General features: G+C 42.2%; 1 protein-coding gene across 4 annotated transcripts in view; it reads left to right on the plus strand.

Annotated features, from left to right (window-relative positions):
• MED15 (mediator complex subunit 15) overlaps nt 1-12,994 on the plus strand; it is a 36,132-nt gene that overhangs the window by 8,457 nt on the left and 14,681 nt on the right. For all 4 annotated transcript variants that reach the window (XM_082065957.1, XM_082065955.1, XM_082065956.1 and 1 more), the window contains exons 2-8: nt 4,314-4,401; nt 5,365-5,416; nt 5,623-5,652; nt 6,876-7,091; nt 7,671-7,936; nt 8,755-9,132; nt 10,317-10,406. In XM_082065957.1, coding sequence (XP_081922083.1) covers nt 4,314-4,401; nt 5,365-5,416; nt 5,623-5,652; nt 6,876-7,091; nt 7,671-7,936; nt 8,755-9,132; nt 10,317-10,406 — 1,120 coding nt within the window. The remainder of the gene's footprint in view (nt 1-4,313; nt 4,402-5,364; nt 5,417-5,622; nt 5,653-6,875; nt 7,092-7,670; nt 7,937-8,754; nt 9,133-10,316; nt 10,407-12,994) is intronic.

The raw sequence follows: 12,994 nt of genomic DNA on the forward strand, positions 1-12,994 counted from the left end.
CTGTCTTGGTGTTCAGAACTGATGTTTTGCTTTCTAAACTTTCTGCAAAGTTATCAATCTTGTTAGATTAATCCCTTGCTTTTTCTTCTTCTCTTTTACTCCATCAAAACAAGCAAACAAAAGTACCCTTGGATGCTGTGTAGGTTGTTCCTAACAGTTATGAAAATACACTGTCTTATATTTATGTATATCTTCCAGTTTATCCTGCAAATAACAAGTGGTGTTTCTCAAGGCAAATATTAACACTTGATCTTAAATTTTAACTTAAATGTATGGAACCATTCACATAACTTATTTTGAGTGCCTTGTTATGGCTTCTCGATACAGAAGTGTTAATTTGTTGCTATTTCACACTTGGGTTTACTTTACAACACTGAATTTAAGTTTTGAAGGTTTTTTTGGGTTTTGTTTTTGAGAGGGTGGTGTTATGTGGAGGAACATTTTGGGGTGCTGTGTGGTATCCTAGTGTGTGTGTAAGTGGTCAATGTGTATGATGTGGTTGTCACTGAGAGAACGCTGCATTTAGTGATCTAAGGAGCCTCCTTCAGTGGTAGGTGGTTGTGTGACTGCAGGGCCAAGCAGGACTTTTCAGACTTGCAAGATCCAGGAAAGCATGAGCTCAGACCACTGAGTCAGGCAGTAGCTTTGGCGTCTCCCAGGTTGTTCCAGGAGACGACGATGATGTGGGAGTGTGACTGTATACTTGTGCTTGCAGGGCACCCCTTTATTCTGGCCTTTACAGGGAGCAGGCGCATACTGGTGCCTTGGGAGTCTCCTTTCTAAAGGCCTTTCCTTAATATGTTTTTAAATGTTGGTATTGCCTGAAGGACAAAAGTGAACTGGGTTGTGTGGTGATAAACTCAGTACATGGTTGTGTAGGGTTCCTGCCCCAGGCTGCTTGTAGGTTGTATTAGAAGGGAGTCGTGTTGAGCGTAGAAAAAGGATGTAACTTAAGTAGTGTGATGGTCTGTTAATTTTGTGTTCAGTTTTTTGCTTGAAATTTGGAAATGTATATTCTCACTTAAGCTAATGCTTCAGCTAGATTGGAAGAAAGAACACGTGTGAGCAGAAATAAGGATGAGAATGCATAGAGCTCTTGAAAGAAGGTAGAGACGGAGACTGAGGAACAAGCAGGCAGGAGATCAGTGGGTCAGCTAAAGGTTTTTGAGTGATGAGGGGAAAGAAAAAAGAAAAGGAAAAATCATCTGCATTGCTGGTCTGTATGAAACGCTTCACAAAACCAGTTCTTAAAGCAGCCGTAATGTTCTATTCCTGCTTAGGTTGTCTGATGAGAATTCAGGTAAAAAAGGCCAAGAAGGCAGATGTTTCTCCCTTCCTGGGATGGTAGAAAGCAAGGAGTTAGTTTTAGAAGAATGCTTATTTTGACACGACCGTGAACTGAAGAAGCTACTACCTCTACAATATCTCTTCTTTCTAAGTGTTTGGGTGCAGTGAATCTGATGGGGAAATTTCTGAAAGTTAAAAATAACTCAGGAAAAGTGGTTATTTTTAACCTGGGTTATTCTTCAGTACTGCTGATGGCACAGCCACGCAGACAGGTGTACTGGCATAACTTGGAAGGGAGGCTTCTTTCCTGACCGTCTCTGCTGGAGGATGTGCTTGTGGAGCTATGAAGGGGTGATGCTGTGTGCAATGGGAAGGGTTGTTTTTTAATCACTGCAGAACTGGAAAGAACAGCAATGCTAGAATAAGACCTTGAGGAGGCCGGACAGTCCCTTGCTTTCCCCTCTCTAGCTGCAGGTGGTGTTCTGGGGACCAAGGCCCTTCAGGCCCCTATGTGTTCTGTCAAGCAAGTGTGAATAAAGTCATGTAGGTGATTTGTGATTGGGTGTTCTGCTGGTCTGGGTCATTATGTGGGTATTCCTGCAGTGAGGGCTGCTATTGATGAAATTTGTTATGTCTGATATGTAACTAACAGAACTGTTGTGTGTGACAGCATCATGTGCACAACGCCAAGTGATGAAAGTTTAATATATTTGTCGGTGTTTATTTGGAGGCTTTTAAACCTTGAAATGTGGATAGATGTGGCTAATGGCTTACTAACACGCTTCCCCCCCGCCCCAGTTGTTGTTTTAAGCAGGAAAGGTTTGTTGAACTGAGTGTCTTAACGGTCAAATAGTCTATTTCTTAAAGCAGCATTTGGTGATGTTCCGTGGATTGATGTGGTGTTGCCCCTGGAACTCATTGCCCTTTGGTTTCATTGGAACAAGTGATTCATGCAGTGGTGGTGCGAACTGGCCAGGGGAGCTGGGACAGTTTTGAAGAACGTGTTTTGCAAGTTTTTTCAAGTAGACCAGCTGGCCCCAGTGAGAGGTTGCGTGTGGGGCTGGAAACAAGCTTATTGGGAATGGAGGGGAAATTCCTGCAGCTGGTAATGGTGTTGAATGCTTTGTCTTGTGAAACTGCAACTTTGAGTGTTCTGCATGAAATGAAAAAGGCAGAGTTTTAGTGAGTGTCTTATGATGCGTGTCGTAAGTGCTTATGAAGCAGATAAAGGTTGAATTGGCTGGTACCATCACGTTCTTAGAGTTTTGTTGAGTCTGATGTTCTGCAAGGATGTCATACTTTATTTGGTATCCTTAAATATGTGCTGAAGCGATGGCTTTTTGTTTTTTTTAGTGACTTTCCCAGTCTTTTAATGTAAATATTTTTATGTTGATTGCAGATGAATATGTAAACAAAGAGCAAGTAGTGTGGTTGTTTTCTTCCTCTAGTCTAAACCTTTGGAGTGCTAACAGATATGCCATGGAGCACTTGGAGTGGCACTATTGGTAATGCAGATCTAGTAATTATAAAATCTCTTTTGTGTTCTAGAACATCAAAAGGAAACGGTAGATACATATAAAAGTTGATAATTTCTTCATTGTGGTTCCTGATACCACATTGATCACTGTCTGTATCACTGCCACTCAGCCCTACCTACATGTCACGTCCTTTGCTTGCCTCTGCATAATTTCTTTCTTGTTTTTCTGCATGCCCCTGAGAAGCTAGGGGAGGGTTCAGAGACGGGTGTGGATTGACAGGCAGCTTGCCTGGAAGGAAAAGCATTGAAGAAGGGAGGTGTCAATAAATAATTGGATATAGCTTCTTCCTCTGTAGCAGAGCTCCTTTATGAGCAGCTCACTTTAAAGCTTGTTTCCACATAGAGGAATAGTTATTCTGCTTCAGTTTAAGTAACAATTGTCGTGGGATAAACCTAATTTTTTTGTGTCTACCAGACCACATGAAGAAGTTATGATGAGAGAGCCTTACATTCCATTGTCTGCTACTCTGCAGCCTACAGCAGGTTAGCTGGATGCTACTAGTTTGCAAGGTCAGGGTGCGAGTTGTGGCAGCCCAAGCTCCTGCATTTTAAAGCTCCAGCTTCTGCTCTTCTCCCTTTTGTGGCTGTGTTACTGAGTTAATTCAGGAAACGGAACCAGCTTACGGCTCATGCAAGCACCGCTGCAGCTGCATGGGGGGTGCTGGAAATTCAGGGGGAACAGAACAGCTCCTCTGCAGACTGGCTGCAACTTTCAGGGGTCACTACCCTGCCACACATGTAGTGTGGGTAGCTGCTCATGCAACAGCAGTTACTGGGATATAAGGTGCTGAGATATTAATTACAAGGTGAAAGTATTTCCTGGTAACTTGTTTGTGGAATTAAGGCTGTAGCTGCTGAGCTGCTTTACAACAGAACAGGTTTTGCAGTGAAATGAGATGTTTCCGAGATGTTTCTCTTGCGCGTTATGAAACACATTAATAGGATGCTGCAAAGAACATTTGTCTTTTCACTTCTGATACTTTTGTTGATTGTCTCCTCCCTGCCCATCACTGCAGCTCTTGCTCTTTGCCCCGATCGGTGCTTCCACTTGTTATTCTCACTCATTGGTCAAACCTCTATACGTTTAGGCTTTTTTTTTTCTTTAATCTTCCACCTTATGTTTAGAGGATTCTTTTGCTAGGCAGGCTCAAACCCATTGTTCTCCAAACATGGATTACATTAATCCTGTGGTTCAGCTTTCCTAAAATGAACAGGTGCTGCTATTTTGTCAAAATAATACATCAGGTGGTAAAACAATGAGTTGTGTAGCAGTTCTTTGATTTCTGCAAAGAATATTTGTTGGCTTTTTTCTCTCCATAATTTGAAGACATTTTAAAGAGTGGCAATTGTAAGTTATATATGTTGTGTTTGGTTTTTTGTTTGTTTTAATCTACAAATGAGAGCAGAGTAAAAAGCTGTTTTACAAATCTTCCTAACTACATAAAGCATTTTCTGATGTGCTTGATGTGTTTTTTCCTCTTTTTTTCAGTGACGAAGCTATGAGGAAGGCTGGTGTTGCCCATAATAAATCCAGCAAAGATATGGAGAGTCACGTGTTTATGAAGGCCAAAACAAGGGTAAAGCATCTCTATTTGTTTCCAGAGGTTACTGAGGTGTCAAAAGAAGTTTGGAACCGTGCACAGAAATAGCAAACCCAATGCACTTAGTTAACTGTCTCTGCTTAGAGTACCGTTCAATTTATGTGTGCTTCTCTTAGCCTGAGGGGAAGTGAGGTGTTCTGCATGCAATACATGCATCAAACTGGACTTCAGTCCAAGACAGCTTTGCTGATGGTGCAGCATTGAATGCATATATGGGACCACACTTAAGACTTATCTGAAGACTTGCGTGTAGTGAATTGCATAGGATTTCCTTGATGTTTGGAGTAGGATGAAGGGAAGTGCTATTGTCTCTGTGAAAGTCTGGTCATCACGTACAATTCTAGACTATCCCAGTGTAAACTTCTTTCCTGCCATTTCAGCCCTGGGCAGTTTCTCTTGCGCGTTATGAAACACATTAATACGATGCTGCAAAGAACATTTGTCTTTTCACTTCTGGCACTTCTATCGTATGTTAGTCTTCAAAGTTTTTACCTATTTGTAATACTAACTTATCTTAAAAAAAAGTTCTTGTAGTATGAATGTGCCATAGTTGAAGAACTGAAGTAAGTCAGTGTAGCAAGTAAGCAGTTTCAGTCCTTAAGAAAAAGGAATTTGAGTGGATAAGAGGTAGAAAATGGGTGTATTGGTTTGTAATTATGTTCACGTATCGTGATCCTATTAGTGTGACTGTCACAAAGGTTCTTTCCAGTTAATTTTGTGGTTTCTTGGCCGCCTTGTACCATCAGCCAAAATGTCTTGTTAGTAAAAATGTTCACACTTAGTTAATGAAGAGGCTGTTCCGTGTAAGTGAACTGCTCTGAAAGGCCGAGAGACATTGTAAAGTAAAATCTGTTGTGTTGAGGAAGAATCTCGAAGGACCAGAAGGTCATAGGTGCTGTTTTTATTTCCTGTGGTAAAGTACTTATTTTTCACCTTTAGGAGGAATATCTTTCTCTTGTGGCCAGACTTATTATCCATTTTCGAGATATTCGTAAGTAGTTGTTTGGTGTGGGGTTCTTTTGTTTGTTTTGGTTTGTTTGTTTGCTTGTTTTTTTATGTAGCATTCTTGTTACCAAATTGGCTTAGGTTAAAGTATTTTGTTTGAAATACAGTAGACAGTGATTTTTAAAAATTGTTACGTGAATATGCTTATCAGAGAGAGTATATCTAAGGAAATTAATTGTTCTTCCTTTGCAGACAACAAGAAATCTCAAGCCTCAGTCAGTGGTAAGAGCTCCTTTTTTTTATTTTCTTTCTTTCTTTCTGCTTTTTTTATTCCCTCTCCCCTCATTTCTAAATAGAACAGCTTAGAAATCAGGGCTGTGGGGTACTAGGAATACCAAGGCTGTGGATTCCCTAGCTGGAATATTAAGGTAGCGTGGTAGTCTTGGAGTTGTTCAGTGATGAGAGCGACAGACTTGGGCAGTGTTTTGGATGTAACACAGGAGACTTGTTTGTACTTTTGTTAGCTCACAACACTTAGATTCTTGAAAGAACAAGAGTGACTGAAAATAATCTGCTGAGCAGCCCAGTTTTTGCCCTGGTACCGGCTTTGGGTTTCTCAGTGTGTTGCATCAGAGGCAGCGCTGTGTTTGTGGGGTGTACGCACTCCGCCTCTGGCAGAGCTCAGATCTGATCGTGTCTTCTGCCTCTGTGCTAATTCTTACAGCCGTGGATGTTAGGAACATAGCATGATCCTCTGTTTTTATCCCCTGTAGGTTGAATATGCAGCATCTGCAATTAACATCCACCCTAGACAGTTGGAAGTTATTTTATAAGTATTCTTAAGAAAGAGGGATGTTGTGTTCTGTACATGATTAATATTGCTTCTGCAATAATGTGTTTTGCCCTCTTGCATGCTGTGTTTTGCCCTCTTGAATTGCCATTCCCTCTTTAACTTCACTTTTCTGTGTGCCCAGGATTCAGATTATGACAATTGTCTTGAAAGGCACTGAATTTATCCACTTAATCAATCAATGTGATGTTATGGGGGAAGCTGTATAGCAAAGTCCTTCCTCTGGTCTGAGCACTGCTTCTCTGTGTTGACCTCAGGAGGAAGAGACTGGTTGGATCCACAGTGGGACTCTCTCCTTGGGTTTTGAGGTTACAAGCTGTATATCTGCACAGAGTTATGTTAGCAGCTTGTTTTGACTTGCATACCAATTCAGAGGTGGCTAATAAGTTCCTTTTCTCTAATGTATTTTTAATCTGTGTGGAATTTCACAAATCTGAAGCACTTTAAATAATCTCCACGCTATTTACAGAAGGGCAAAGATGTACCAGAAGCCTCCTGTGGTCTCACAGGCAGAGCAGTGAACATTAGATTCTCAGGGTGTTGGATCTAGTCATGGTCTGATGCTGACAGGTCAGAGGGTTGATGATGGAGAACAGAGGATTTTGGGGAGACAGTTGCACGGCTTGCTACATATTGGTAACTGTTTTCTTTGTAGATCCGATGAATGCCCTGCAGAATCTAACCGGGGGTCCCCCGGCAGGGGCGCCTGGAATGGGCATGGCTTCCCGAGCTCAAGGAGCACCCATGAGCGGGATGAGTGGCCTTGGTCCAATGGGGCAACAGATGAGTCTCCCGGGGCAGCAGCAGCCTCCTGGAACCTCAGGAATGGCCCCTCATGGCATGCCTGGTGTCTCTACGGCTACTCAGCAGAGTAAGTGTTTGGTTTGCTTCAGCCACTGAAATTATTACATGAGCTTTTCAGTCTTGTCCACAAGGAAAGGGTGCTGAAGAGGTTTCATACTTGTGGCGAAATCAGCCAAGCAAGCTGCAGGAAGAATTTATTTCAAATACTGCTACCTAATGGGACAGGTGTCTTCCTTAGTATAGGAACAGTTTAGCTGTTGTATGAGCAAATGCTTCTTTCATCCTATAAGTTGTCAACTTCAGAACTTTGTTTTTGTAGAGCTCACCTGTGTTTTCTATGGGTACAGTGCTTCCTGCTTATGTCCTCTGTGCGTATTTCGTCTTGCACATTTTTACATTCTTTGCCTAAGTTGCTGATTCAGTATAGGCACTGAGAATTTGAGATTGATAGTAGGAAGTGTCATGAATTCTGCTGTTAATGTACCTCATCCATTTGAGGAAGCAAAAGTGCAGGAAGCAATGTGTTGCTTATGAAGAGCATTAATATGTTTTATGGATTATTTTCAATTATTATAAGTTATACTGGGTAATTGTCTCTTGCACTGCTTGGGTCTCATGTTTTAAGTACAGTCTACCTTCTTTTTAGCCCAACTTCAGCTTCAGCAGATAGCTCAGCAGCAACAGCAGCAGCAGCAACAATTCCAGCAGCAGCAGGTGGCTTTGCAGCAGCAGCAGTTCCAGGCCCAGCAGTCCGCCATGCAACAGCAGTTTCAGGTCCAGCAGCAGCAGGCAGCAGCAGCTGCAGCAGCCCAGCAACAGCAGCAGCAGCAACAACAGCAGCTGCAAGCCGTCCAGCAGCAGCAGCAGCACATGCTGAAACTGCAGATGCAGCAGCAGCAAAACCAACAGCAGGTGATGACAAACAATTACAATGGCAATTGAGGTGCTCTGTGTTCAGTGACTTGTCCAAGTGAGATTTGACTTGCATGGAAGTACTGAATATCAGCACTGTTATGAAGATGTTTCCACTTGGGATAGGACTTCAGCTTAGACTTTCAAGTAATCTATCTCCACGTATGGCTTCATGGTGTCCGTTTGTCACAAGGTGACTCTGAGAGGTGTCCCACCTCAGAGGGAGATGGAAGGTGACAGACCTCTGCAACCCTGGGGAGCTCAACAGGCCTTGCTTAGGATCACTATTTATAGGGTCATGAGATCGTTTACTTTAGTCAGTGGTTTTCCACTCTGGCCACACTGAGGACGAGGTAATATTCTGGTGTTTTCCACCCTTTGTCTATGTCCAGAACTTTTCTGATTGTATAGTTCTGGAACTGTCTCACTGGGCAACGATCCAGATAGCAGGTGAGCCACAGGTGCAGCAGGCTGTTGGGAGTGACTGATCATTGCTGCCTTTCCAGGCAGAAGGAGGTCTTTTCCCACACAGCAGGAGTTCTGAGAACATGAAGGGGGTGCCTTAGTGCTTTGACTCACTGCACTTGCATAATGGGAATTGTCCTCCCCAATGCGCCTGACCTGCCCTAGTATTTAAGTGGCTGGAGGGGGGACATAAGCCACGGCAGTGAGTGAATAAAAAGGTTGGGCTTTCCCTTTGGGCTTAAAACCTTAGCCTGATATATTAGGATTTGGTTTGCTCTTGGTTTATGCTATAAAAATAAGGCTGCTATTGCATTGCTGGAAGCTTTAGCATCCTGGCCTTTCCTGCTTTTCAGATGCAGCAGCAACAGCAGCAGCAACAACTACAGCGAATTGCCCAAATGCAGCAGCTGCAGGCAGCACAGGTTATGCAGGCACAACAGCAGCAGCAACAGCAGCAGCAGCAACAGCAACAAATACCACAACAACAGATACAGCAGCAGCCACCTCAACAAGTAATGCAACAGCAGATGCAACAGATGCAGCAGCAACAACAGCAGCAACAGCAGCAGCAACAACAACAACAGGTTGCTCAGGCACAACAGTCTCAGCTGCCACCACAATCCCAGCCTCAGCCCCAGCCCATGGTTTCTCAGCCACAGGCAATCTCAGGACAAATTCCTAGTCAGGTTATGCCTGTCGCTCTTACACCCCAGCAATTAAAAGCAATGCAGGTAAGGGCTAGTGACCAGCTGATGGTTGGTTCATTATCATCCTCTAGAGAAATGAAAGATATTCTTTGACTTTTGCTAATAATGGAGTAGGAAAAAACATAGCTTATTAAAAGATCTGTAGTTAGCATGGTATGAGTATAGAGGTTTTAAAGGTTTATGTCTGGGCCTGCTGGTAGAGAACAGTTCTGCATCCAAGAGTAGGACTTCTGGAAATCTGTGAAAACCATTTATGAAGCTAATATTTTAAAATAATGTGTTGTCTTGCTTTTGAATGAACAAGTAAAAAAGAAACAGAAACAAACTCTGGGTAAAGAAAAATCACCTCCATGATGTTTGCTGTTCTAGAACATAAGCAAGTGCTTTGAAGTGTCTGGTGCATGTCACTGGAGCCAGTGTTGGCTCTCTAGCATGCTGGCTTTGCTTCTGCTGCCATGTGTAGAGGTTTGGTCAAAGTTCAAGATACCGTAGTTCCTGCTTTGAAGAGAATGTCTTCCTGCTGTGAAGAGAATGTGGCGAGACAATAGTTTTACTCTGAATCTCTGGCAGTGTAATCCTCTTAATGGTGCAGCTTTTTGAACTGTTACATTACAGTCGGCACATATGTGCCATTAAGCAAAAGCTCAGAAATAATCCAAAGACCTGCTTTTCTTTGGGCCTTGCTGGGGAGGAGTGGAATGTCAGCCACACTTGAGAAATTATTGACCCCACAAGGATGAGCTGGTAAATCCACTTTATGCTCCTACCAGCCTAAGCCAGGAGTAGTTAGATGTCATGTACATCACTCTGCCAGTCATCATGAATGTATAAACATTTGAAATGCTGGGCATTGGTAGGTGCTTAATTCAGTTTGCTCGAGGAAAATCAACATGTATGTGGTTAACTACATTTATCAGGAAATTGAAATATATATTCTTTTCACAGGAAGACCTGATAGTGCAGGGAAGTAGTTGCAAGAAGAAATCTAATCTTGTGTGCATAGTCTACAGCAAGACTGTTCTAAATGGTAGAAACATGGGAACTTGTTTTGATAAAGAAAGCTCAAAAACTCTAGAAAGAGCATGTATGTGAGGCTGATCTTGTCCTCACACCATTTTGCATGAGTATAGTTGATACTAGTTGAAACAGAAGTGTCATACCCTAATCAGATATGTATATTTACTCCGTTCTCCCTTTTCCTACTCCAGGTAAGAGCTCAGCTGGTCCAGCAGCAGCAGGCAGCAGCAGCAGTGCAAGCAGCTCAGGCCCAGGCTGCTCAGATGGGAGCGTCAGGGCAGGTAAGGGCCCAGGAGCCAGTGTCACTGTTACAGGCCTGTAGCAAGTGCACGCTAGAGATGAGCATGGAAATGGGTTTCTGGTGTCTTTCTGATGAGGGATCTTGACGTCAGTCGTCCCCTTTGTAAAGGGATATGGGCTTTTATGCTGTTTCTCCTTTGCCTGGAGTCAGAGGCAGGATTTCGTTGACAACCTCCCTGTGCATGCTCTCTGTCCCAAGTAGGTGAGATTGGCCTGTAGTGACACAGGAATGCACATCAGTAAGATGGCCCACTGTGGTCATGCTACAAATTTGACTGTTGGTACCCGGAGTGTATCACCTCTTCTTTTATTAAACTTTCTTAGGTAACTGCTTTGTTGTGTAAACTGATTTCTGTACTGTGAATCTTTGCCTGCTATCTTTACTCACATGTGATTTACCTTCCATCTCCATGTATTGACCATAAAAATAGTATAGACAATGAAATCTCTTTGCACTCCCCTTTCATTCCTTTCATCTTTCATTTTTCATCTGAGTGAAATGGACAGTAGATATAGATTGCTCTTGTTCTGGATGTGAATTGTGAAGAGCAAATGGCATGTGTCTCAAGTGCAGAGTTACATTTGAAAGAAAAAGTGCTGGGTGAAAGCTTATTGTCTTACAGTTTTCTTATCCTGCAATACACTTGTAGCCCCAGTGGTTGTTCCTTGATGTGTGTCTGGTATGGAGGAGACATGGGCAAAAAATTGGGAATGGCTTGAGCTGAACGTTTCATCCCATTTTCCACAAGCATATGAAATAGTCTTTCGTGGCTTACCTCTGTAGTGTTTCATATTGAGGCATTTTACAGACATGGGTAAGTACAATTGTCACCACTTTGTAGATGAAGAGACTGAGGCAGACAGATGAAATGATGTCATCTAGGATTAATGCCATACCCAGACATTCCATGTCTGCACACACCATTTTCCCTTCAGTGCACAAGTAATATTATAGATTCACTAAGACATTTGGGCACTTTTTACATGGACTGTGATAACAATTGGTTCTTCAACATACATCTCCCAGGCTTTTACCTGGAAAAGTGTCTGGTCCCATCGTAACTCTCATGTGGCCAGCATCCCTGTTGGTGGCCAAGTTCTGTTTCTGTATTGGTCCTTTTGTTTGTGTCAACGTAGCACAGGATGTAAAATCTGAGCAGTGGTAAGTACAGCTGGTACAGTACTGGCAGCAACACAGAATTCTCTTTCTACAGTTGAAATGTGAATTAAACCTGCTGTTTCTTTCTTGGATAATTTCCAGGTGGGAGCTGCAGGGACTTAGGCTGACTGGAAGGAGTCTCTGACTTTTCTTCTTTTTACTAACTTAATGGTGCTCTTTTCAACTCCTAAGCAGCTGGATTGTGCCTATGTAGAGTGAACTTCATTCTTGCCCCATTTAGTAAGTTCATATGCCAGTGGCTTAACAGCACAGTGCATTTGAAAAGATTCGGGTGATGAGATGGTTGACAGCGGGTTTTGTATTGCAGCTTTATTCAGACATGTAGTAAACTCAGGGGTTGCTCATCTGTCACGGATGGAGTTCAGAAAATTCCACACGCAGGCTTTACTCATTTATGTTCATGCCATTGGAATATGAGTCTACTAAAATTCCCTTAATGCTGTGAAGTCAAATAATTAAATGGGTTTCTTGTACTTGTGTAAATATTTCTGTATATAATATTTAGTTTCAAGATTGTGGCTGTGTACAGTATTACAATGCAGCTTCAGTGTTGAGAGTGTGTATGGATTACCTTAAATTTACAGGATGTTTCTTTTAAGAATAGAATTTGCTTTGTATTTAGTATGTTTCTCACTAGCACTGACATTTTAAATAAATCTACCTTGATTTCTTCATTTGATTCAGGGAGGCTTTTGTTATGAACAAACCCCTTAATCTTTGCTTGTTACATTTAAACTTAGTCTCTAGGGGCTTTCAAACTGGGAATTTTCATTGATATGGCTGCTTTTTTCTTTTTCCGTAAAGTTTCTGTTCATCCTTCCTACATAAAAATAAAAGCAATCCCATGTTTAAACATGGATCCATGTGAGTTTTAAAGCTCTTCTCTGAAGTGGTAAAGACACAGTGCAGCTCATTGCTACCCTGCTTGGGTATCTAGTCCTTGTGAGCATGTAACTCACAGGTGAAACTGGTAAATAAACAGAGTAGTGTCCTAGTGACCACCGAGTGCTGCACAAGTGCTTGCAGCACCACAAGAAAATCTGTAATCAACCGGAGTTAAGTATTAACAAAGTTTAAATCACCGTTCTGGTGGAGCTCCTTCAGGTGCTCAGAATGCAGATTGGCTCTTGCTCTTTGAAAGTCAGAGCTGCCTTTCGCGGAATGACGGTGACACAGTACTTACATGTGCTTACCAGAAGCTGCAGATTTATGGAATTCTGAATCTTTGGATTTTAGATGAAAGAAAAATATTGGTGCAGGATTCTAATTGTTATTTTCCACCTAAGTTTTATTAAAAAAATGAGGTTTGTGTTTTATAGTAGAGGGAAGCTCTCTTCCTCTGCTTGCTCTGTGTTTTTATGGCATAAAATTCTGTAAATGGAGGTAAAT

The sequence above is a fragment of the Streptopelia decaocto genome (genome assembly GCF_964273445.1).
Source record: "Streptopelia decaocto genome assembly, chromosome: 15".
Taxonomy (NCBI): domain Eukaryota; kingdom Metazoa; phylum Chordata; class Aves; order Columbiformes; family Columbidae; genus Streptopelia; species Streptopelia decaocto.